The sequence below is a fragment of the Musa acuminata genome, chromosome BXJ1-11 (genome assembly GCF_036884655.1).
Source record: "Musa acuminata AAA Group cultivar baxijiao chromosome BXJ1-11, Cavendish_Baxijiao_AAA, whole genome shotgun sequence".
NCBI lineage: Eukaryota > Viridiplantae > Streptophyta > Magnoliopsida > Zingiberales > Musaceae > Musa > Musa acuminata.
In genome coordinates, this window is record NC_088337.1 from 26,602,319 (window position 1) to 26,628,455 (window position 26,137).

Consider the following 26,137-nt stretch of genomic DNA (forward strand, 5'->3'; position numbering starts at 1 on the left):
CACGTACGGAGAGAGGGCGCGGACCCTTCCCAGCCGCCCGCCGACTAGGCCCGGTCTTGCCCCGACGAGGGCCCGCCTCAGGCCCCTTCGAAGGTGCTGCCTTCGCCTTCTTCAAAGGGCGCCCAGCCTCGACCTCCAATGAGGCGTCCTCCGAGTCGGGCTTGCTAGTCATAGGTGCCCAGCAAGCCAATCACGTGAGTGATGGCACGTGTGACTTGATACAGAATCTTTTTGCTTATTATATTTTGGCGTATATCACTTTATAACTATTGCATAAATGCATACATATATTGTGATGTCCTTGGATTTGTGCAATGGGAATCGGATCGTGATGAGATCACGATAATGAGATCGATTCACCTTTAAACACATATCCTAAATAATCCCGGTCATAGGTTACTCGAGAGGGACATCGTGATAACCGGATAGACTGGTGTGCTGTATACCCGTCCATATGATGGATGCAGCTGATCTTATAGCTGCTCGTGTAGGGACACTAGGGATACAGTACAGGTGCTCATTGGAGAATGAGTTCACTGATTGATCCGCTTACGGAATGCTGGATGGTTGATGATGCCTTATTGTCAAACAGCGATTCCGTAGTCCTAGTGGTGTATCTGGTCCTTAGACTTGAGACACCAAGGATGTCCTGTATGAGTGCTCCACTCTTTGATACCAGACTTATAGGTTTGGCTGTCCCAGATCTAGTACAGCTGGTCATTGGGAGTGGTAGTCGACCTTACGAGGGCTATTGAGTGTCGATAGAGGATCATCCGCTCTCGACGTCATGAGAGGAATATCCCATGTGTTCTTGCTCAGACAAATCCCTGGCCAGGGTCATTCGGGTTGAGAGAGAAAGAGTTCTCCGGGAGAATCCGATTAGAGCGAGACTCGAGTAGAAACCGTATGGGTCTGACAACACCATGCTCGATATACGGTGTCTGGGATATTAGATGGATGAGGGATTATAGGTATACGGTAACTGAGGACAGACAGGTCTAATGGATTGGATTCCCCGGTATCGTTTGGGGACTACGACGTAGTGGCCTAGTACTTCCGTAGTCGATGAGTCAAGGGAATTATTACAGAGATAATAATTCACTGAGTTAGAAGGAGTTCTGACGGGTATGACTCACGACCAGCTCGATATTGGGCCTAGAGGGTCACACACATATGGTAGGCATTGCGATGAGTAGAGGTTCAGATATGAGATATCCGACGGAGCCATTGTCTTATTGGATGCATATCCAATACCCACTAGGGAGGACCCATTAGGGTTTGATAGGGGACCTCTATAAATAGGAGGGATTCAGAGTCTCATAGGCTAGAGCCTTTGCTTGCCTTTCCTATTCTCCTCTTCCTCTCCACCTCAAAGCAGGCCTGGAGTCTTGAGGAGCGTCGTCGCAACCCTACTGTGTGGATCACCGCTAGAGAGGAGGACGCTTGACCTCCTTTACCCTCTCCTAAGGATCTGCAAGGAAACATGGATATACGATCTCCCTAGGTAACACAATCTACTCTATACACAGTTTCATGTTTCGCAGATTTTTGCGCACCAATCTTCGCACGACGACGAACATCTTTTTGGGAATCGGTGATTTTGTTTTCTTGTTCTTCCGCTGCGCATGTGATGTCGCCCCCATGATTTCCCAACAGGGCTGTGGGTCGGCTGGCGGTGCTGGGGGAGGAGCTTGCGACGCCTTACCCCTCAGGAGCTACCGGAGGTTCACCATCTCTACAAAAAACAAGAAAAGTATTTGTACCAAGAATGAACCGCACGAATACCCGAACCAAACGTTACTAACGTACCCAGAGGCATCGGGCTGAGACTCGCCTCGACCAGCCATTGCTCGGTCATGTTCCAGAGGGCCTATGACCCGGGGAGAATCTCTTTGAGCCTCCCCAGATCTTGGCGCTCTACTTCGCCCAAACACGGGGTGGTGTTGTCGATCGCCCTCGCGAACCACCGAACCCCAAAACCTCAATCCTGTGCGTGGCAAATGTAAAAAAATCTCCCCTTCCACCCTTTATTATTAGAAGGGGCCCCTCCGACTCGGAAGCCCGTCCGAGTAGATAGGAAGTAACCCACCAAACCCTTGGAAAGGCGATAATAGGAAAGAAAGAGGTTGAGGGTGAGGGTGATATTGGCATAGTGGCATTCCCCTAGGAATATCACTAGGTAGCGCCAAGAGTTCGGCGCCACTTGAGATGGCGAAATCCGCCAGAAAGACAGGCAGGACACAATGAGGGGATGAAGGGGAAAGCGCAGACCCGCCTCCAGGGCATCCAAAGTCAGCGCAAAACCCTTCGGGACAGGGTCATACGCCCGCTGTCCCGGTTTTGGGGCACTAAGGATGTGATCCTCCGGGATGAAATAGCGCTCCCGGAGTCCCCCCAACAGAGACCCACTCACGGTGGAGTCAATGTCGTGCGGCAACATCAAGGCCTCTAGGGCCCGCGCCGCTTCCCCATCATAGGATTCTACGGGGGGGCGCCGAAGGACGTCCCCCCTCAGCTACATGGGAAGGAGAAGAAGGAGAGGGAGGAAAGGCCGACATCTTAACTGACCTTAACAAGGAGGTGCAACGGGAAAAGGGAGGACGACGCAGGAAGCACAGAAGAAGATTTGAAAGGGGACGGCAAGGCCAGAAGAAGGAGACTCAGCAGCAAAGATAAAAGCGAAGCCGGGTGTCCGCTATTTAAAGGAGATATCCCGCCAGAACCAGCGCCCCTTCACCTCCCGAGAGTGGGCGGCAGCCCACCCGCGCACGTGAGTAACCGTCACGTCGCATCGGAAATGCCAAAAGGTGCCCTGACTTAATGAAAGCCTGACGTGGCAACCCCGCTGAAGCGGCAGCGTCCTGGCGCCTCGATCTCGACGCCCGAAGGCGTGCGACAGAAGCAACCAACTCTCCCTTAGAAAGGAAATTAAATGCGGTAGTTTTTCGATCCTCGCCGCTGCTAAATGAAAGGTGTGTGGCAGAGCAGCTATTCGGTCCGCCCGCCTGCGTCGTGCTCCTCGGCCGCATGTTACCCGAGACACACCTGCGCGGTCAGCCCACCTGCGTCATGCTCCTCGGCCGCATGTTACCCGAGACACGCCTGCGCGGCCTATCCGCCTGCGTCGTGATCCTCGGCCGCATGTTGCCCGAGACTACACCTGCGTGGCCAGTGCTAGTCATAGGTGCCCAGCAAGCCAATCACGTGAGTGATGGCACGTGTGACTTGATACATAATCTTTTTGCTTATTATATTTTGGCGTATATCACTTTATAACTATTGCATATGTGCATATATATATTGTGATGTCCTTGGATTTGTGCAATGGGAATCGGATCGTGATGAGATCACGATAATGAGATCGATTCACCTTTAAACACAGATCCTACCCGGTCATAGGTTACTCGAGAGGGACATCGTGATAACCGGACAGACTGGTGTGCTGTATACCCGTCCATATGATGGATGCAGTTGATCTCATAGCTGCTCGTGTAGGGACACTAGGGATACAGTATAGGTGCTCATTAGAGAATGAGTTCACTGATTGATCCGCTTACGGAATGCTGGATGGTTGATGATGCCTTATTGTCAGACAACGATTTCGTAGTCCTAGTGGTGTATCTGGTCCTTAGACTTGAGACACCAAGGATGTCCTATGTTAGTGCTCCACTCTTTGATACCAGACTTATAGGTTTGGCTGTCCCAGATCTAGTACAGCTGGTCATTGGGAGTGGTAGTCGACCTTACGAGGGCTATTGAGTGTCGATAGAGGATCATCCACTCTCGGCGTCATGAGAGGAATATCCCATGTGTTCTTGCTCAGACAAAACCCTGGCCAGGGTCATTCGGGTTGAGAGAGAAAGAGTTCTCCGGGAGAATCCGATTAGAGCGAGACTCGAGTAGAAACCGTATGGGTCTGACAATACCATGCTCGATATACGGTCTCTGAGATATTAGATGGATGAGGGATTATAGGTACACGGTAACTGAGGACAGACAGGTCCAATGGATTGGATTCCCCTGTATCGTCTGGGGACTACGGCGTAGTGGCCTAGTACTTCCGTAGTCGATGAGTCAAGTGAATTATTACAGAGATAATAATTCACTGAGTTAGAAGGAGTTCTGACGGGTATGACTCACGGCCAGCTCGATATTGGGCCTAGAGGGTCACACACATATGATAGGTATTGCGATGAGTAGAGGTTCAGATATGAGATATCCGACGGAGCCCTTGTCTTATTGGATGCAGATCCAATACCCACTAGGGGAGGACCCATTAGGGTTTGACAGGGGACCTCTATAAATAGGAGGGATTCAGAGCCTCATAGGCTAGAGTTTTTGCTTGCCTTTCCTATTCTCCTCTTCCTCTCCACCTCAGATCAGGCCTGGAGTTTTTGAGGAGCGTCGTCGCAACCCTGCTGTGTGGATCACCGCTAGAGAGGAGGACGTTTGACCTCCTTCACCCTCTCCTAAGGATCTGTAAGGAAACAGGGATATACGATCTCCCTAGGTAACACAATCTACTTTATACGCAGTTTTGAGTTTCGCAGATTTTGCGCACCAGTCTTCGCACGACGATGAACATCTTTTTGGGAACGCGGGGATTTTGTTTTCTTGTTCTTCCGCTGCGCATGTGATGTCGCCCCCGTGATTTCCCAACAGTGGTATCAGAGCCAGGTTGTCCGTGCGAATGATTGGTTTTGAACTGCATGTGTTGTGTTTAGGAAGAATTTTGACGTCAAAATCGTTGACGCAAAAACAAGGAAGGGCAGCAACAGTTGCTGCCCTCGATCTGCGTGCGTGCAGCACAACCGAAGGCAGGTAGCACAGCGCCGGCGCATGCGCAAGCGCTGTGACTGCAACAGTCGGCCGGCGGCCTGCTTGCAGCGGGCTTGCGTCCGGCGGAGCTGGCAGCCCGCGGGCAGAGGCGCCTGCGGCCGCTTCTCCCGCGGGCGAAACCCTCCCCCCCCCACAGGGGCGGCCGCCCGGCGGGACAGCACCCCCTGCGGAGGCAGGGGCGCCCACCCGCAGCGGCAGCGCCGCTAGCGGGCATGCCGCCTGCAGGCGAGGGCAGTGCCCTCATTCGCCGCACAAGCCGCCGCCGGCAGGGTGGCGGCGGCGGCATCAGCGAAAAGGGGAAAGGGCATTAGGGTTTTCTGAGCAAAAGATAGTTTTGCCCCTCGGAATTTGAGAAATTCCAATTTCTATCTTTTTGTCTAAATTACGAAAATACCCCTATAAATTCAGAAATTCCCTACATGTCCCTGATTTCAGAAAATATTAATTAATTAAAAGGTTTAGTTGATTATTATTTTTATTATTATCTAGTAATACTACATGATGATGATTATTTATACATGTGATGTATGATGTGTGGACGGATGATCATGGGCCGTGTGATGTGTGTACTTGTGATTATTATTATTGAGGTCTGCGAGCCTCCATTATATTTCTTGTTTATTGTCGGGCCTGCGTGCCTATGATTAAGTTGTAATCACATAAGGAGGCGCAGCGGGAGCGTGGATGCGATAACGGGACCCACGAGACGGACGATCGCGATGCATGAAGATGCATCAAGATGTCGACGGAACCGATGAGGACGAGATGGACGATCACAGGGCATGGAGATGCACCGTTGCACACATAGATCTTGATGTGAGTGATTAGGCCTACTGGCTCGGGCCTAATCACATTAGGTTGTGGTCCATGATCATCTGGTGTAATTGATTATACACATACTAGATAAGTATATATATTTGCATGCGATGTATATATATATTAAATATGTATATGTGTGACATGTCATATTAGGAGACCAAATCTTAGAAACATCTCTCGATAATATTAAGTCGGTAAACGTGAGGCAATTAGATTGACCCACGTGGCCTTCCATTGTTATAAGTAGGAACCGATTCCCGGTGTAGGTTGAGTTGGTCGAGTCCCTCGAGACTCACCTATATCGTGATTCGCTATCTTGCTTACGACATAGAGATGTCACCGGTGACCTGAGGGCATGGTATACTTGGTCGAGTCCCTCGAGGGTATATCATCAAATCAGACTCATCTTGTAACGAAGGTGTTGACTTAACCGAGCATCATGGTTGGTCGAGTCCCTTGAGGCCATGGTGATTCGAAGGCCGAACAGGACGGGAATCACAAGGAGTTGTGATCGGCAAGAGTTGCCTACCTTTTAGGCTTAGTGTGATTGGTCGAGTCCCTCGAGGTTACACTAAGACGCTGATTGGATCCTGATCCCCACTAGAAGTCTGCTGGAGACTTCCGTTTCACGTGCTGAGGGTGTCGCGTGACTCGTTAGTAAAATAATGGGAGCATATTAAGATAGAAGTCCATATCTTGATAGTTTATTTCTTGCAAAATCTGCATGTTATTCATTTCTGCTGCATCTTTATTTTCAGAAAATGTTGCTTTCAAATCCCTTACGTGGCATACTTGATGTCAACCGCCTCACTGGTCCAAATTATACGGATTGGCTCCGTAACTTGAGAATTGTTCTCACAGCGGAGAAAATCGTGTACGTCCTTGATACAGTGATACCTACGCCCGAAGAAGGGGCAAATGAGGATGAGATCGCTCGCTACGTGAAGTACATTGATGACTCCACTCTTGCTCAGTGCTATATGTTGGGCTCTATGACTCCTGAGTTACAGAGACAACATGAAAAGATGGATGCCAGATCCATTCTCCTACATGTTCGTAAATTGTTTGAGGAACAGGGAAGGACTCAACGATATGAGATATCCAAGAGCCTTTTCCGCGCTAGGATGACTAAGGGGACACCGGTTCAGAACCATGTCCTAAAGATGATTGAGTGGATAGAGAAACTCACAGGTCTAGGAATGGTCCTAGAGGATAACTTGTGTGTGGACATTGTGCTTTAGTCCCTACCAGATTCCTTTTCACAGTTCATAATGAATTTTAATATGAACAAGCTTGAGGTGACTCTCCCAGAGCTCCTCAATATGTTGAGGGAGGTAGAGAGTACTATTAAGAAAGAGAAGCCAGTTCTCTACACTGGTGAGACCAAAAAGAAAAGGAAAGCAGAAAGGTCCCTTAAGAAGGGAAAGGGCAAGGGCAGACCAGGTAAAGCAAAGGTTGCTAAGAAAGACCCAACAAAGGACAAAGGCCAGTGCTTCCACTGTGGTATATATGGGCACTGGAAGATGAACTGCAAAGAGTACCTTGCAGAAAGGGCGAAATAGAAGCTTGGAGAAGTTTCAGGTGCATTCATGATCAATCTCCAATTGTTAGATTTTTGTGATATTGCATTGGTATTGGATACCAGTATTGTTTATTACATCTACAATTTATTGTAAATTCTAGCAAAGCCGAGGGGAGATTGACGAGAGGAATATTGCATAAAGGTTTGTTTATGCAAGACACTACTCCACATATCATGAATGTAAGTGTCTAAGAGGAAACGAGATGAGGTGAACAGTGCATACCTATGGCATTGTAGGCTAGGTCACATCCATGAAAGAAGGATTCAAAAGTTGCTAAATAATGGATATCTAGATCCATTCGACTATATGTCATATGTAACTTGTGAACCTTGCATTCGTGAAAAATTGACCAACTCTCCATTTAGTGGAATTGGAGAGAGAGCCACTGAGTTGTTGGAACTCATACATAGTGATGTATGTGGACCCATGTCAACTCATGCCATTGGAGGTTACTCCTACTTCATTACATTTACTGATGATTTCTCAAGGTATGGATATGTGTACTTAATGAAGTACAAATCCGAGGCCTTTGAGAAATTCAGAGAGTATAAGAATGAGGTGGAGAACTAAACTGGAAAGAGTATCAAAACTCTTCGATCATATCGAGGAGGTGAGTACTTAAGTACAGAGTTTACTCAGTTCCTCAAGGACCATGGGATATTATCCCAATGTACACCTCCTTACACACCTCAGCTCAATGGTGTCTCTGAAAGGAGAAATCGTACATTATTAGATATGGTACGGTCCATGATGAGTTTCGCTGACCTACCCATCTCATTCTGGGGATATGCCCTAGAAACCACAGCTTACCTTCTGAACAGAATTCCAACTAAGTCGGTAGTGTCTACACCATATGAGATATGGAAAGGGAAGAAGCCTGATCTTAAGGTTGTTAAGATTTGGGGCTGCCCTGCCCATGTTAAAAGACACAACCCCGATAAGTTAGAATCAAGGACAGAGCGATGCAAATTTGTGGGATACCCCAAGGAAACTTATGGGTATTATTTCTATCATCTCGAGGACCAAAAGGTCTTTGTAGCTAAGAGAGCAGTGTTCCTTGAGAAGGAACACATTCTTGGCGGAGACAGTGGGAGAATGATAGAGTTGAGCGAGGTTGGAGAACCAAGCTCAAGCACCACTCTACAGCCCGAGTCTGTTCAGATACCTAATACACAATTTTTAACTTTACGCAGGTCTGATAGAGTATCTCATCCTCTTGAGAGATATGTGGGACATATTAGAGGAGAGGATGTTGAGGATATTGATCCTCAGACCTACAAGGAGGCTATTATGAGTATAGACTCCGGGAAGTGACAATAAGCCATGAATTCTGAGATGGATTCTATGTACTCCAACAAGGTTTGGAACCTAGTTGATGCGCCCGAAGGTATTGTACTCATCGGTTGCAAGTGGATCTTTAAGAAAAAGATCGGAGTAGATGGAAAGGTAGAGACTTATAAAGCAAGGCTAGTGGCTAAGGGGTATTGTCAAAGGCAAGGTGTTGATTACGACGAAACCTTCTCACCCGTAGCAATGCTAAAATCCATCAGAATTCTATTGGCTATTGTAGCACACTATGATTATGAGATCTGGCGATGGATGTGAAAACTGCATTCCTCAATGGGAACCTCGTGGAGGAGGTGTATATGATGCAACTTGAGGGATTCGTGTCCAAGAACTGCCCAGATAAGGTGTGTAGGTTGCTTAGATCCATTTATGGACTAAAGCAAGCTTCCCGAAGTTGGAACATAAGATTTGATGAGGCAATCAGATCTTATGACTTCGTTAAGAACGAAGATGAGCCTTGTGTATACAGAAAGGTAAGTGGGAGCGCTATCACCTTTTTGGTGTTATATGTGGATGACATCCTCATCATTGGGAATGACGTAGGAATGCTATCTACAGTAAAGACTTGGTTATCTAGACACTTCTCCATAAAGGACTTAGGGGAAACATCCTATATCTTAGGGATTAGAATCTATAGAGATAGATCCAAGAGGATGCTTGGCTTGTCCCAGTCCAAGTACATAGAAACCATTGTCAAAATGTTTGGCATTGAAAATTCTAAGAAAGGGCAAACATGAATATGATACCTTATGCCTCAATAATATGGTCTATCATGTCATGCTATGTACTAGGCCTGATATAGCGCATGCTCTGAGTGTCACGAGCAGGTATCAGACGGATCTAGGCTTGGAGCATTGGAAAGCAGTAAAGTGTATCCTTATGTACTTGAGAAGGACTAAGGATCTTTTACTAGTATATGGAGGTAATAGCCTTAAGGTTGAAGGCTATACTGACTCAAGTTTTCAGTCTGATATCGATGATAGCAAGTCAAATTCAGGGTATGTGTACACCTTGAATGGAGGAGCAGTGTGCTGGAAGAGTTCCAAGCAAGATACCACTGCTGACTCGACCACAGAGGCGGAGTACATTGCTGCATTAGATGTAGCAAAGGAGGGAGTCTGGGTGAAGAAGTTCATCACAGATTTGGGAGTCGTGCCAAGTAGCGAGGAGCCGATCTCCTTATATTGTGATAATAACGGGGCGATTACTCAAATAAGGGAACCCGGGTCTCATCAGAAGTGTTCTGAGGAGGTTTCAACTTATCAGAGAGATCGTAACCCGAGGATATGTAGCAGTGGAAAGAGTTCCATCCGAAGATAACATTGCAGATCCACTGACAAAGCCGTTGTCTCATTTTGTCTTTGAGCGTCACAGGGGTCTGATGGGGATCAGACACATAGGTGATTGGCTTTAGGTCAAGTGGGAGATTGCTAGTCATAGGTGCCCAGCAAGCCAATCACGTGAGTGATGGCACGTGTGACTTGATACAGAATCTTTTTGCTTATTATATTTTGGCGTATATCACTTTATAACTATTGCATATGTGCATATATATATTGTGATGTCCTTGGATTTGTGCAATGGGAATCGGATCGTGATGAGATCACGATAATGAGATCGATTCACCTTTAAACACAGATCCTACCCGGTCATAGGTTACTCGAGAGTGACATCGTGATAACCGGACAGACTGGTGTGCTGTATACCCGTCCATATGATGGATGCAGCTGATCTCATAGCTGCTCGTGTAGGGACACTAGGGATACAGTACAGGTGCTCATTAGAGAATGAGTTCACTGATTGATCCGCTTACGGAATGCTGGATGGTTGATGATGCCTTATTGTCAGACAGCGATTTCGTAGTCCTAGTGGTGTATCTGGTCCTTAGACTTGAGACACCAAGGATGTCCTATGTTAGTGCTCCACTCTTTGATACCAGACTTATAGGTTTGGCTGTCCCAGATCTAGTACAGCTGGTCATTGGGAGTGGTAGTCGACCTTACGAGGGCTATTGAGTGTCGATAGAGGATCATCCACTCTCGGCGTCATGAGAGGAATATCCCATGTGTTCTTGCTCAGACAAAACCCTGGCCAGGGTCATTCGGGTTGAGAGAGAAAGAGTTCTCCGGGAGAATCCGATTAGAGCGAGACTCGAGTAGAAACCGTATGGGTCTGACAATACCATGCTCGATATACGGTCTCTGGGATATTAGATGGATGAGGGATTATAGGTACACGGTAACTGAGGACAGACATGTCTAATGGATTGGATTCCCCTGTATCGTCTGGGGACTACAGCGTAGTGGCCTAGTACTTCCGTAGTCGATGAGTCAAGTGAATTATTATAGAGATAATAATTCACTGAGTTAGAAGGAGTTCTGACGGGTATGACTCACGGCCAGCTCGATATTGGGCCTAGAGGGTCACACACATATGGTAGGTATTGCGATGAGTAGAGGTTCGGATATGAGATATCCGACGGAGCCCTTGTCTTATTGGATGCAGATCCAATACCCACTAGGGGAGGACCCATTAGGGTTTGACAAGGGACCTCTATAAATAGGAGGGATTCAGAGCCTCATAGGCTAGAGTTTTTGCTTGCCTTTCCTATTCTCCTCTTCCTCTCCACCTCAGATCAGGCCTGGAGTTTTTGAGGAGCGTCGTCGCAACCCTGCTGTGTGGATCACCGCTACAGAGGAGGACGTTTGACCTCCTTCACCCTCTCCTAAGAATCTGTAAGGAAACAAGGATATACGATCTCCCTAGGTAACACAATCTACTTTATACGCAGTTTTGAGTTTCGCGGATTTTGCGCACCAGTCTTCGCACGACGACGAACATCTTTTTGGGAACGCGGGGATTTTGTTTTCTTGTTCTTCCGCTGCGCATGTGATGTCGCCCCCATGATTTCCCAACAGCCAGCCTGCCTGCGTCGTGCTCCTCGGCTTCATGCCCCTGAGACCACACCTGCGTGGCCAGCCCGCCTGCGTCGTGCTCCTCGGCTTCATCCCCCCGAGACCACACCTGCGCGGCCAGCCCGCCTACGTCATGCTCCTCGGCTTCATCCCCTCGAGACCACCTCCTCGGCGTGTCCCGTGCGCCCGAGGCATGCTCCTCGGTCTCATGTCGCTCGAAGACCACCTCCTCGGCGCGGCCTGCCCGCCCGAGACGTGCTCGACCTCATGTCGCCTGAGACTACCGCGGTACTGGGGGGGGGGAATATGATAAGGGTAATAATGGTGACACGACACGCCATGACGTCAGCCACATCTGGACGACACACTGCCCAAGGGAGTGAGCATTAACGCTGACTTGATGTGCGCCAACGTCAACCGCTCCCAGGCGACCTCATCGTTTGACCCCGCACGCCCGATCGAGGCAGAGGAAGGTGTCGACCGAAGTTCGTCCATACCCTGCGGCGGTTCGGTCCTCCACACAACACCAACGGCAATGTCAGACGCCATCAGAGGTACGGTCCTACCCCGGCAGGCAGGCATATCAGGTAACACTAAACTTGCCTATAAATACCCCCGGGTTCTAAACAAAAAGAAAAGAAAAAAAGACAGAGGCACTTCTTCATTCGAAACCCCCTCCACACCCATTGACTTGATCGTCGGAGGGGTTGGGTCGAGCTTCCGACCCGACCTGTGTGCAGGTGAAAGATCGACGTCGCCTCTACCCGGTGCTGCGGTGAAGTTTTCCTCCTGGCCTGACGCGACGTCCCGACCAGACCGTCGCAATCGGCCACCGGGAGACCTCGAGGGACGTCGCGTAAGATCACCGTCATTCGGACCCCCGAACAAGCCGCGTCGACCCCGAGGCCACGGCTAAAAAAATTGTTTACACCAACAATAACCATGTCAGTAAAGGAAACAAGTGAAACATTATGTTATGTTTCTAAATACATGTTAACGACACGAGGGTATATATATATATATATATATATATATATATATATATATATATATATATATATATATATATATATATATAGAGCCTCGTTAACATGTATTTAGAAACATACAACAATGTTTCACCTGTTTCCTTTATATATATATATATATATATATATATATATATATATATATATATATATATATATATTTTTTATAGTTATTTTACGATTGGAATGTAGTCTTAGTTGTTTATCATTTCGAAAGAAAAAAACCAATCAATCATTATTCTCTTTTGAAAACATCACTCATTGTCGTTAAAACAACGAAACTGGCAGCACACATCAAGCATGACACGAACCAAAAACACCAGACGCAGGACAGAGACGACACCGTCAAGCTCGGGACTCCTTTGGCTCCTCTTACTTAGGACTCTTCTTCTCCCCCTCTTTCTCCTCGGTCTTGTGGTAGCCAGGCAGCTTCTCCATGATCCTTCCCAGTATGCCCTTCTTCTCCTTCCCCTCATCCCGCTCGTGCTCCTCGCCATGGCCGGCGCATGCAGCAGCTGGGGACGGCGGTGCCGGCGCCTCGTCGGCGGGCTTCTTGTGGCCGGGCAGCTTCTCCTTGATCTTCTCCAGGAGCCCCTTCTCCTGCTCTGGCGGGGTAGCTTCCACCTTCGCAGTCTCCTCCTGCATCTTCTCCACCACCACCGTGGTGCCCTCCTCGACCTCGGGTTTCTTGGCTTCTTCCTCGCATACAAGCTTCTCGTTGATCTTTTCCTTCAGACCTTTCTTCTTCTTCTTCTTCTTCTTCTCCTTGTTCACTCCTTCAGCTTCTTCTTCATCATCGCTCGACTGCACACGCACGATAAAGAAGAGCTTAACAGTTCGGTCATATCTACAGTCGGAGTCTTGATTCAACCATGGTTAAAGGAGTACATACCGAGCTAGAGCTGGAGCTGTGAGACCGGTGGAGTTTCTCCAGAAGACCCATCTTCTCCTCCTCGTTCGCCTTCTCTCCCTCCTCGATCTGAACCTTCTCCACCCCGGTCACCAGAACCTCCTCCTCCTCATGGCACTCCTTCCTCTCCTCATCCTTCTTCTTCTCCATGAAGTCAAACAACCCCCGGTCTTGGACCGCCACCTCCTCACCGCTCTCCATGGCCTTGTTGTGCTCCTCCGCCATGGTATATATCTGTAGAAACAGTTCAACACTCAACAACAAAGCAACTACCGTATGGACTGGTTTTTGGAGGAAGGAGAGACATGGCTTTATATAGAGCTTTGCCGGATGGTGCAGTCACGCAGAGATCGATGCGTTGCCTCGCTACGAACGCGACGTAGGAATCGAATAAAGAACTCGTTAGGATTACGGAGGAAAGGACAGAGACAGCAAGCGGAACGTGGCCGCGCGGCAAGTGGTCTCTGTGAGCCCCAGGTGGCCTTGCCAGCGTCGGTGGACGAACTCGAGAGGTCGGTGGAGACACGCCATTCGGTTCTCTCGTGGCACTTGTTATCGTGAGGCGCGTCATCTTTACAGGGCACTTACGGTGTCTGGGGTGCGAGCCCTACAAGTCCATATGAGTCGTCAAGCCGCACGCGAGTGAGAGCGTCTGCTTAGCTCGGCCCGAGGGGCAGTACAACGCAGGTGACCTTCCGCCTCGAATGGAGCAAAAAGTCGGTCGTGTGTCGGTCCATGTCGTCCCTCCTCTCTCGTTAAGCTCTTCCATCTTCATCTATTTTGCTCGCTGCTACTGTACAGGTTTTGCCTTCGTTTGCTGTACACAGAAACAGCTCGCGGTGATGCACCTCATTCTCACGTCCAGTAAACAAGAACAACCGGATCATCCATCTACTTGCTCTTCCCTCGCCCACAAGTAGCCATGATGCACGTCGATCTTTACACGCACCGAATCATCATCACCAAAGACCGGCATGTGTTGCCAAAGAGCGACCTCTCCGGCTCCGCCATGGCCGCCATGGGCGACATCTTTATCTTTTCTATTACACGAGCACTCGAGTTCCGGGGGGTGAAGCACATGGTCGAACACCTTACCCAGGCTTTTGGTGCCTTGTGGATTTAACGATGGATGGGAAGAAGTTGGCTACAATTCCATGGAATGCTACTCGTTAATCCTAAGCTGCTGCTGCTGCTGCTGCTGGTCTCTCCATAATATGCTAGTGAAGAACTCTCCTCGACGGATTCCTCTGTTTTGCTTCGCAACCTATGAGATTTTACCGATCAATTTTTTTGGGGGATTTTCCTTTATCTCGAATCCGGGCAATGCTTACGGATCATTTTATGTTCCGAGATAATAACGGTGGCAGACACATCAAAATCAACAATTTTCTAAGAGTCGGATCCAGAAATTGGAGAAACATCAGAATGTATCGGAGAAACTCAGTCAGTCAAATGTCTAGTGAGGATGGCACTAACCCCAATGCTCGAGTGAGTCTTCTTTTCATGTAAGGGAATGCAGGAAGGCTTGGTTGCATCCCTGATAGCTACTCCTACCTCCTTACAAGGCATAGATGATGGTATGCTGAACTCTGTCATCGAAAAGTTGCAGAAAATATTTCTAGTTCATGTTGTTGGTGAACTTTATGTCGTCGTCACCGTGGAGTCGATATGATTTGGTCCGATTGACGATGTTTAGGACGGTACGGGAGATAAGATTTTTGCCTGATCGAATCGGGCTTGGATTTGGTTAGTATACGCCTCTTCAGCAAGCTTGTCCATCTTTGTCGCTACCGAATTCTTACACACTAGCTTAGGTTGCGATGAGGAGGAAGATCTCCGACTTAGACCCATCCAAAGATCAAGTTAGTGGTGTTCTAATATTCCAGATGCCCCTTGTCAGATGTTGGCAAGGGATTTTTATCATAGTGCTTGAGATCGGTTATACACAACCTTCACGCGACGGTTGACTCCCCGAGCGACGAGTGTACCTTCAAATGTTTGTCACCCGAGATATGTCAGATGGCGCCATGCGGCACCGTTTCAAGTTTCCCGGAGCGATCCTTATTGCGGTGATGCTGGTTAGCACGATGCGAGACGATGCGGGAGGAGAACAGTTGTTATCTCATATTTCTGGTGGTGCTGTGTCTTCTTCCCAAGGCTCCGTACTTGAATTGACATGACGGGGGTCGTGTCCTCGTGACGGAATCCATAATATGTTCTATCAAATATAATAAAAGATAAGTTATAAAATAATGGCCTACTTAATCCAAATTATATATTAATTTAAGCACTTAATTAGTTAATTGGATTAGGATGAAATAAGTAAGCAGTCTATTTCATCCTGTGATAACTTAGAACATGTTCATGCTTGATGGATGCACTTAGATGAAGTGTGGATGAGGGAATGTTGGAATTTGCAAAGCAATATTATATAACCACTTTATAAGCAATAAGCTTCAGACAAATAGAACAACTCTAAACTGCATCAAAAGAGAGAAAGAAACAGGAAACAAATCTTTACATTAAAAAGAAGAACAACAAATTAGAGTTTTGAATTGGACAGTAGAAGTTAAAGACTAGCACAAAAGAGGAGTATAGTATCATCTTTTCCTTCAGAAGGTTAAGAAAATGCAAGCACAGGAAGGTTATCAGTTGAAAAAAGAGAAAATAAATGCAGAAATTAATTGAAAGATGATCAAAGGTATGTTTTTGGTATAAAATACCTAAAAATATTGATGAAATCGATAGGAATAAACAATACAGTTCGTGTCAATACGATATCCAAATCGAAAGATTAAAGAACTAATTAATTAGATTATTTTCTTTACGAAATATATGCGAAATCTTATAATTATCTACAGCAGATAAAATATCTTTAATAATATTTAAAATTTATCATGAGATAAAAAAAATTATCTACCTATGATATCCTGTTTTTGGCCATTTAGATAAGGAGACAAAGAAAGGTCCTATAATCTCCAAAATCAAAAGTACTGCAGTTAGCTTCTCCATAAAGGACTGCTAGAACTCTTGATGCATGGACTACATCATCAATTCCTGTTCTTAATGTTCATACAAAACCAAAGATTTATTGTGAGATCTGCTTACCTATTGATTTGTGTCATATTTATCACCATCCAAATTAATCATGAGTCAATCTTTGGAAAAAAAGAGCACTGTAGGAACTCAAAACACATTTCAAGGATGTGTTCCTTAAAAGAGGACATAGTGAACATATTGTCCTTCGCATGCCCCTACTTCATGGATAGATCTCATTTCACATGACTCCTTGGCTCTTCCACACGCGCCCCACCAACCCCCTCCTCACACCTCTTCCCTTGTGGTATTTATGTTGCCTTCCCCCAGCCCATAAAGCCCCTCCTCAGCCCCATCATCTTCCTCCCACTCCTTCGGCTCTGAGAGGAGAGCCAAATGAGCTCCCACACTCTGAGTGAGCTGATCCTGAGGAAATGGCAGAGGCTGGCGAGCAAGGGGAGGAGGAAGGGAAGCAAGGGGCACTTTGTGGTGTATGCCAAGGAAGGGAAGAGGTTTATGGTTCCTTTGAAGTACTTGGAACACCCCATATTTCAGGTGCTGCTGGAGATGGCAGAGGAGGAGTTCGGGACGGCCAGTGATGGGCCACTGAGGGTGCCCTGCGAGGAGAAGCTGATGGAGCACATCGTCTCTCTCTTGAAGGCAGCTCGACCGGGCAAGGATGCGGTGCAGAGGAGCTTCCTTTTCTTCCCTTCCCTTCGGAATAATGTCCTCAACAATGGTTGTCAAAGTGGCATTACAGTAATCTAAACTTCATCTTGGATGCTACTAGTAATAAGATTAGATGTTTTGTACAATCTTCTTCGCTTGTAAATCTATCTGCAGGAAGAGAAGGATGAAGAAACTGTTGGATTTGTGCAGTGAAATCGACTGCAATTGTGTACTTTGTATGCTTATAACCTTTTTGTTTCATTGATTGTCTCTCTTACATAGCAAGTGTGAGAAACGTTAATGACTTGGAAGAACACAACTGGTAGAATCATATAATCAAATGAAACATCAGCTCACCAAACAGGAAAGAGCTGATGATGATTCCTACACCCTGCTTCATCAAGTAGGAAGAAAGATGTTGGGATCAAAGCTTAGCATTTGATACTAATGGGAGTTGGTAAAAGGAAGCTTTGATGATGCTATCGGCAGTGCAGTTTGGATTTCATATTTGTTGACCATGTGGAGTTCATAGATGTGGGAAGACTGTGAATGCAAGATGAAGCCTTTGCCCTCTCATGTCTCTGCGGCGTGCAATGCAAGCACAGTGTGTCTAATCTTCGTCGGCTCGCGGAATTCTACATGCAAGAAGAGAAGCCATGGCGGTTCGTCTTCTCCTTCCCTCTCCATAGCGGTGGAGGCGGTAGACCTCGACGGCAAACGGCGGCGTCTTCTCCCTCTCCCTCTCACTGTCTCTCTGTCACTCGCTCTCGCTTTTTCAATTGTCAACCTCCAGACCGGGTCGGAGTTTCGAACCGGTGACTGGACCGAACCGGACCGTGGGTTTAAATGGCGTTGTCGGGAAGGACGGCGGCCTCCATTCCTGTCCACCTCGCTTGCTTGTCGACCAAGCGAGAAGAGCGCCCCGTGCGGATCCCCCGTCCGCCGAGCTTCCTCCTTCCATCCGTCGACCCTTGGGAACGATTCGAGGTTTTGATCTTGGACATCGATCGTCTGATCTGTAGCCCTAACCTTTTCAGCTTATCCGTGTGGTTTCCGGCTTCCGTTGCTGCGATCGGAGCGTTTTCGGATTCTGAGGTCGGAGGTATCTGTAACTCGATGTTCTTCTTGGTCCGATTTAGGTCGTGATTTATAGTTATGCCTTATTCTTGCCCATGAATTGAATCCCTTTTATCGTCTTTACAGGCTGTGTTAGTGATGTTGGAGCTCGCTCGTCTTGGGGTTGGAATGAGCTAGCAGTGAAGACTTCTCGACTTTGACCTACAGGTGGGTCAGAAATTTCTAAAAATTGATCCTTTTTAGCTTCGTTGGCAGATAATTTCATTGTTGTTGATGTGGCTTGTCCTCATGTCCTAGATCTTATTACTTCCTATTTTTAGTTTCCCATCTTCCGATGTTAATAGGGATTATGGTAGCATTCTTTCAATCCTACCATCTGCCACGTTCATACAGCGACGCAAGCTTGGCTTCAGAATGTGCATGACTGCACACTGCACGCTGCAGACTGTTCCGTCAGCTGCCTGGTGTGTCTTGTATTGGTTCAAACCCTAGTTTTGTTTAAGCTTCAGACTTAAGTTAATGCTGACTTGGTGAGGCGTCAACATTTTGCTGGATGCCTACAACTGGTAGATTGTAGTTGCATCGATGTGGTCAGAATGTGAGCAAGCTACTAAGGTTTTAATGTGGTTCTTCACACTAGTGAATCATGATTCATGCATAATCCATCATAACTTTTGAAGGTTAAGTTCTTGTTGATTGGTTAATTGATATGTTATATGACTGTTCAATTTGATTTCTGCTATTTGCAGGATTTTTTCTTCTCAGAGCTAAGAAGTGCTTACATTTCTGCGTGGTTTAATTCCTATGATTCCCTGTCATCAGAAGAGAAATTTTTGGCTTGGTCAAGCATGGAGTTATGGAGAGTTTGTACGCTAAACCGTTTTACATGTTGGTCTAGCTCTGGGCTCCTCCCTTTCAATTATTGGTAAATGGAGAGAGATAAATATGAGTTGGTAGAGTGATTGGACAAGTTCTGAATGTCTCAATATAATCCAATGGATGCTAGAAAGGGGGTTGGCTCTGCAAGTCAAAGATCCACACAGTTTCCGCCAAGCTCTACTGGTGCTAATGTCAGACCACCAGAGGCTAGTGTATTAGGTGTTGCAACACCTGTTCTGAATTACTCAATCCAGACAGGAGAGGAGTTTGCTCTTGAATTTATGCGAGAACGAGCAATCTCCAAGAAGCCTATGATCCAAACTGCAACTGGAGATCAAAATATGGCCACTGGCTACACAGACATGACGGGTATATTGATACCACACATGGGGTCTGAAAGTGCATCGGATGTTTTAGCGCCTGCGACCGGAGATAGTTGGCAGTTTAAGGAGGTTGAGAAGCAAAACTTCTCTGAAACTGATCGTAAAGTTCATTATGAATCATCATGGTCCATGCCACGAGCGTCATCTGGTGAGGGAAGCAGTCGAACAACACTTCATGGGTATTCTTTGTCAGAATATCCTGATGTCTTATCAAAAAGGATGAAATTCCTCTGCAGTTTTGGTGGCAAGATCATACCTCGTCCCAGTGATGGAAAACTCAGATATGTAGGAGGTGATACGCGTATTATACGAATAAGCAGGGATATTTCATGGGACGAACTCATGCAAAAGACAATAGCAATATATAATAGGCCTCATACTGTTAAGTATCAGCTGCCTGGGGAAGACCTGGATGCCTTGATATCAGTCTCATGCGATGAAGATTTACAGAATATGATGGAGGAATACACTGTTCTGGAAGGAGCTGATGGATCGCATAAACTCAGGATGTTTCTATTTTCTTCCGATGATACTGATGATGTGCACTACAGCTTGGGCAGTATGGAGGGTGATTCTGAGATCCAGTATGTTGCTGCGGTCAATGGCATCGATTTGGGATCTGGAAAATCTTCACACGGGCATGGATTGACAAGCACATCAATAAGCGACTTGGATCAGTTACTCAATCTTAATGTTGAGGCTGAAAGAGCTAATCCTTACATGGTTGCGACTCAGTCAGTTGGTTATGTTACTGCTCCTGTAGCATCTGCTACTACATTCACTCCAACGCTGCAGGAAAGCTCATCTACTGCATACGATAGCCATTCTCAGAGTTTTGAGGGCCAAAGATACCAATTTGTTGAAAGTGAACACTATGCTTACAATCCCATCAATCCTCCTGACAGATATCAGAATGCAGATAGCAGAGACTCTATTGTTCTACCTATGCCATCTGATTATCAGTACCAATCCAATTATACGGACATTCCAGGCCAACAGTCTTTCTATCAAAGCATGCTGCAAGATCCATACAATGGTGTGAGTCCATTTGATAGAGAAACTGTAAAGAAGAATGAAAAACTGGCAGTTGATAGTTTTTCTCAGAAAAAAGTGGAAAGAGAGCATATCAATTCCCACAATAATGAACCTGCCAAAACCATAGATCAGCATGATGCTTCAGCTTCAAGTTCTATGCATGCTGAAATTCCATATGCTGCTGTGGCACCAGACGCTGTGACATCTGTGCAACCTCCAAAAAATAAAGGAAAACAACTGGAACCTGCTCCAGTCTTGTCATCGACCAATACTGTGAATGCTGGACATGGTTCTGAGATGAATGAAGATGACCAGTACTCCAGCGGAGCTTTAATGTCTGGCTTTTCTGACTATGAAACTGATGTTATTAATGTAAACTACGGTAATCCACCTTCGCGTCCTTTCCGAGTTTACCAATCTGAGAGGCTTCCTAGGGAGCAGGCGGGGTTTCTAAATCGACTGTCTAAATCCGATGATTCCATTAATTCTCACTATCTGATAAATGAGGCATGTCCCACTGGAGCTCAAGAATCTATTGCTGAAGCGGTTGACACTCTTGTCGAGGGAGAGTCTGGAGCAAAGCCTCCATGCTCAAATAATGCAACTTTAGAAAAATATAAGAAATTGGAAAATACAATTAATCAAGATTATAAATTCGAACCTGTCTCTGTTCTACAAGTATCAGAAACTGTAAGTTCTTCTCCTCAGCCCATGAGTGCTTTGATTAATCAAGATATGCAGGATCCAAATGGAGCTTCAATAAGTTCAGTAGTTCAGGCAGGTTCTGATCATACTGATGCCAGTGATGAAAGAAATTATAAACAAGGGAGGAAGATTCAGATGCCTGAGTCTCAACATGCACCTCCAAAGTCTGCATATAATAAGCCCACTGTTGTTGAAGATAGGATTTTGCCAGAATCAAATATGAGCAGACACATGGAAAAGGCCACAAATGTTGGTGAAATAGATGTAACCAAGATCAATATCCGAGAGCCACATAATGTTGGAGCTTTTATTAATGCACAGGAAGGTCCTTCCGTTCTTGCTGACATTCCATGGGAAGACACATCTAACAAGGATATATATAATGGTAATGTGCAACATGCCCCAGCATTTAGTTGGGTGGAAAGTACTGTTGGGGCTGTCTCTCGGGAGGAAACTTCTGCTCCCACCCCAGAGCGCATTCTTATTGATATTAATGATAGGTTCCCACCTAATCTGCTCTCTGATATCTTTTATAAGGCTGGAATTGCTGATAACTTGTCAAATATAAATCTGCTGCGCAAAGATGATGCTGGAGTTAGCGTGAACATGCAAAACCATGAACCTAAGCGTTGGTCTTTCTTCAGAAATCTGGCCCAGGATGAGTTTGGACGCAAAGACTTTTCTCTTATGGATCAAGATCACATTAGTTACTCATCTGTGCTTCCTAAAGTAGAAGAAGGGGTTTGTAGCCCATACCAGTTTGCACCTTTGGAGAATGAGAGAGTTGATTTTGGTCACATAGATTCCCAAATTGATTTCAGTGAGGAAATGCAAGAGTCATCCAATACCATTGCAGATAATACCAATATTTTGCACGAGGTTTATATTCCATCACAAATCCCTCATCCTCTTGGAATTGAGAAGGGAGAAGGTTTGCAGGTAGAAAATCCTTATGCAAAGCTAGGAGAGACATTAAAAACACATATTTCAGAGAATGATGTATGTTTCTCTCTGCAGCACAGAAAATTTATTTTCATATTTAATATTAAACTATCACCAGGTGGTATGACATTATTTTTGATTCTAGGAATCAAAATTTGAAGGTGGGGAAGCAGCTGAGCCAGTTTTGGATGCTTCTGTTGATGATTTTGATCTTAGTAATTTGCAGGTAAGATATGTGATATACTGTGAATTTGTTGAAGCTGTCTTGTTTAGTTCTGGTAAATGTCTGATTGCAAATAAAGACATTTTGTCGGCTATTTTACTTTTTTAAAGGGATTTGTATCATGCATTAGCTTTCAATTGTGGAAGGTGGTCATTTCACTCATGTTTTAATCTCTGAGTGAACTTCCTGTAATTATGAAGGTAAAATATTTCCTAGCTTGCAATTTTTATTGTTTTTAGTTAATATTTGGATATGATAGACTAATATTTTACGTTCAAATGGAGTCCAATTTTGTTGATAGAGAGCATCTTCCATCCTACATGTTCTTTTTGGTTCTTCCACTGTTCATAAAACTATATTTAGCTATCATTTGTGCAGTTTAGTGTTGAATAATGTTTGAAGTTGAAATCTTCGACTGGGTTCAACTGTTTTTAGCAATAAATTGTGCAATATAGTGCTACGACTATATCTGTTGAAATCGTCAATTGAGTTCTTCTGCATGATTCATGTTTAGCATCTAAAGAAGGTTGTCCTTGTAGGTGGGCCCTGGTTTGTGGTTAAACTCTGAACAAGCTGTATCTGAATTGTGATTAAAGAAGGCGTCCAACTGTAAAGAAAGCATAGGGAATCTGAAAATTTGTTTCAGAAGTCAGAACACTGTTTTCTTGAGCCATTTAGTTCATTATATGTTATCTGTAGAATGTGTTTAGACACTAGGACATGATTTCTTTCAATTCATCAACTAGTATGAATGTCTTTTGCTTGTCTTTTGCTTTGCATGTAGTTAGGACCTTGTTTTGTTGTATAATTTTATGGTATCTTGATTCAATATATGCTTATCTAATAGTTGTGTGTTCATAGATAATCGAAAATGAGGATCTTGAAGAACTGCGTGAACTGGGTTCTGGCACTTTTGGCACTGTATATCATGGAAAATGGAGGGGCACTGATGTGGCTATAAAGCGAATAAAAAAGAGCTGCTTTACTGGCCGATCATCCGAGAAGGAGAGACTGGTAGATTCTCCAATTTTTATCTTGTTCTTTTACTATTCTTACTGAATCAAAAAAGTAATTAAACCCATATATAAGTGGCTTGTTGCTAATCAATTAACTATAATGTAAGTAGTAAATCAAGAGGTAGGAACTTTTGAGAGAAGTAACAAGTGGTTGCTCTCAGACTATAGAGTTTTGGCGGGAAGCTGAAATCCTTTCCCAACTCCATCATCCCAATGTGGTGGCCTTTTATGGTGTTGTCAAAGATGGACCAGGGGGTACCTTAGCAACTGTAACAGAATTCATGGTTAATGGTTCTCTTCGACATGTTTTACTACGCAAGGACAAGTACATCCTTTCTGTTCTTTTGTTGTTAATGGACTAACATTTTTTTATTGCATAAACTAATATTTTTCTTTTAATCATGCAAATTAACAGGTACCTTGATCGCCGTAAACGACTTATCATTGCAATGGATGCTGCTTTTGGGATGGAATATTTGCATTCAAAGAATATTGTACATTTTGATTTAAAATGTGACAACTTGCTTGTAAATCTTAAAGATCAGTCACGTCCCATTTGTAAGGTATTCTCTTTATAGCTCATTCGTAGTTACTATTACCACCAATTTAGTTCGTTATTTTCTCTATTTTAATCTGTGAAAACTTTGATCCTTGTGTGGACACAACAAAGACTATTATGTTGATGCTCATCGCAAATATGGTTAACTTTGTTTCTGGCTAACGTTACAGGTTGGTGATTTTGGTTTGTCAAAAATAAAACGAAACACTCTGGTTTCTGGTGGTGTCAGAGGCACGCTACCATGGATGGCTCCAGAATTACTAAATGGAAGCAGCAACAAGGTGTCTGAAAAGGTACAAGCGATTCTTATTTCTTTTCTACACTGCAATATTGGTTGGATTACTGAAGGCCTTCTGTAATTTAACTTAAATTAAACCTTAACATTAAGTTTTCCATTTTATTCCCTGCTTCAGAAGATATGAAACCTGTGATTCTGTCAACCATCAGTTAGGAAATCTCTTATGATAAGCATACTTGATCTCCATCTCTTATGACTATCATTTTTGGTGACAACTGCAGGTGGATGTTTTCTCTTTTGGCATTGTTATGTGGGAAATTCTCACGGGTGAAGAGCCTTATGCCAACATGCATTATGGTGCCATTATAGGTATGCTTTGTGGTACATTAATTTAAATTGATATATGACTTATTAGTATTACGTTATATACACACACACATACACACACGCACGCACGCATACACACACACACATATATATATATATTTATATATATATATGTATATATATATATTTATATATATATATGTATATATATATATGGATTATATATTATATATATATAATCAACTAGCTTTTGTGAAAAACACTTCTGTTGCTTAGAGAGTGTGAATCTTGGACCCATTGGTGTGTTGATTAATTGCATTCTGGTTGTTGAGAGTTAAACAAATGCACTACAAAAAAAAAAAAAAAAGAGCACTACATGCAGTGCCAAAGATGCATATAGTTGCAGGAACCTCTTAATGAGCTGCTCTTTCTGACCTAATTTTTTCAAGAGCTGCAAAAATGAAAAAATTGCCTTTTAACTAAGAAAGCTCCTTTTATCAGTGGTTTCTTAGGGCCTAGCTTCTGAATTGTCACTAGCACACTGATATCTGGTTGTAGAATTTATCCTGTCTGAACATCGATGGCTGTCTGAACTGGTCGTGGTTGCTGCATTTTCTTAAATATCTAGTGAGCTTAAGCGACTTCCTTCCAGTGATCAGAGCAATAAACGTAATGTGCTTAGTTCCATCATCATGTGGAAAGTTTCAAGATCTCATGACAGACTGATTCATAAATGCACTGGTTATGATACAACTAGGGTTTATATGCTGTCTTGGTGCTCATCTTTAGTTATTATCTTGTTTTCCCTCGTTTCCTTTAAAAAACTTGTGGAGCACTAATTTTGTAATCTGCATATTTTTTCATCAATTTGTAAAACACTTTGCAGGAGGTATCGTGAATAATACACTGAGGCCCCCAGTGCCAGCTACATGTGATCCGGAGTGGAGAAAGCTAATGGAGCTGTGCTGGGCCCCTGATCCAGCACAAAGGCCATCCTTCACTCAAATTGCAGGTCGTTTGCGATCCATGTCTGTTGCCAGTCAGGCAAAACCGGCCAAGTAATGATACTCTAGCCTTTCATCCTCCAGAGCTGCACTGTCACTTGTTCTGGTTTTTAGTATGGGTGATACATGGACTATTATAAGGTACGTCAAACATCATATATTGTGTGTATTTAGGTGTACACTTATTATTAGATCATCACGCCGATCGAAAACAAATTATATCTTTTTTGTGTGAGGTTTGTACCAAGAACCTTGTTATCTATCTGTAACTTATACACACGGATATCTGTGAGCTACCTCAGTAGGAACCTTATGCTGCTTATATATCTCTCATGGATAGAAGAAATTGCTACTCAAAATGGATTCACCACACAACTACTCTCCTGTCAGAACGCCAGATATGTGGCCGAGTTGAATCTCATTTCCTTGAGCATGAAAACATGGATCATGAATGTATTACTTCTTGAAGAGCTTTAAAATGCATGATATATACAACTGCTGCTATGCACTTTGGGGTTGCAATGGAGGCTTAGTTTGTGCTGTATTGGGTTGTGAATCTTTAATGTTCTCCCCTCCCTTTTCCTGATATTTTGAACTGTTCTT

The 26,137-nt window shown here is 44.8% G+C and overlaps 3 protein-coding genes across 5 annotated transcripts; 2 read left to right on the forward strand and 1 right to left on the reverse strand.

Annotated features, from left to right (window-relative positions):
• Window positions 1–12,749: 12,749 nt before the first annotated feature.
• Window positions 12,750–13,735, reverse strand: LOC103971659 (dehydrin DHN1). Its single transcript, XM_009385734.3, has 2 exons — window positions 13,424–13,735; window positions 12,750–13,335 (listed from the first exon to the last, which is right to left on the reverse strand). Exons 1-2 carry the CDS (start codon window positions 13,664–13,666, stop codon window positions 12,904–12,906), a joined length of 675 nt encoding a protein of 224 aa, XP_009384009.2. The 5' UTR covers window positions 13,667–13,735; the 3' UTR covers window positions 12,750–12,903.
• A 3,138-nt stretch (window positions 13,736–16,873) lies between these two features.
• Window positions 16,874–17,359, forward strand: LOC135596475 (auxin-responsive protein SAUR36-like). Its single transcript, XM_065088519.1, has 2 exons — window positions 16,874–17,236; window positions 17,321–17,359. Exons 1-2 carry the CDS (start codon window positions 16,874–16,876, stop codon window positions 17,357–17,359), a joined length of 402 nt encoding a protein of 133 aa, XP_064944591.1.
• Window positions 17,360–18,010: 651 nt separating this feature from the next.
• On the forward strand, window positions 18,011–26,056 carry LOC103971660 (uncharacterized). Of its 3 annotated transcripts, none has more exons than XM_009385735.3 (10): window positions 18,011–18,248; window positions 18,350–18,430; window positions 18,973–22,224; window positions 22,313–22,393; window positions 23,252–23,404; window positions 23,568–23,731; window positions 23,822–23,969; window positions 24,136–24,258; window positions 24,485–24,572; window positions 25,417–26,056. In XM_009385735.3, exons 3-10 carry the CDS (start codon window positions 19,201–19,203, stop codon window positions 25,590–25,592), a joined length of 3,957 nt encoding a protein of 1,318 aa, XP_009384010.2. In that variant the 5' UTR covers window positions 18,011–18,248; window positions 18,350–18,430; window positions 18,973–19,200; the 3' UTR covers window positions 25,593–26,056. The 3 variants fall into 3 exon arrangements, with proteins under 3 accessions (XP_009384010.2, XP_009384012.2, XP_009384011.2); XM_009385737.3 differs by having other exon boundaries at window positions 18,973–22,164; XM_009385736.3 differs by having other exon boundaries at window positions 18,011–18,241.
• Window positions 26,057–26,137: the final 81 nt, after the last annotated feature.

What these genes read in the sequence shown, in the direction of transcription:
- LOC103971660 (XM_009385735.3), top strand. Translation starts at nt 19,201, where the DNA reads ATGTCTCAATATAATCCAATGGATGCTAGAAAGGGGGTTGGCTCTGCA. An exon ending in CATCCGAGAAGGAGAGACTG is followed by an intron (nt 23,405 to 23,567) that starts GTAGATTCTCCA and finishes GGTTGCTCTCAG; the next exon opens with ACTATAGAGTTTTGGCGGGA. An exon ending in AGTCACGTCCCATTTGTAAG is followed by an intron (nt 23,970 to 24,135) that starts GTATTCTCTTTA and finishes CTAACGTTACAG; the next exon opens with GTTGGTGATTTTGGTTTGTC.
- LOC103971659 (XM_009385734.3), bottom strand. Translation starts at nt 13,666, where the DNA reads ATGGCGGAGGAGCACAACAAGGCCATGGAGAGCGGTGAGGAGGTGGCG. An exon ending in ACAGCTCCAGCTCTAGCTCG is followed by an intron (nt 13,336 to 13,423) that starts GTATGTACTCCT and finishes GTGCGTGTGCAG; the next exon opens with TCGAGCGATGATGAAGAAGA.
- LOC135596475 (XM_065088519.1), top strand. Translation starts at nt 16,874, where the DNA reads ATGAGCTCCCACACTCTGAGTGAGCTGATCCTGAGGAAATGGCAGAGG. An exon ending in GTTGTCAAAGTGGCATTACA is followed by an intron (nt 17,237 to 17,320) that starts GTAATCTAAACT and finishes ATCTATCTGCAG; the next exon opens with GAAGAGAAGGATGAAGAAAC.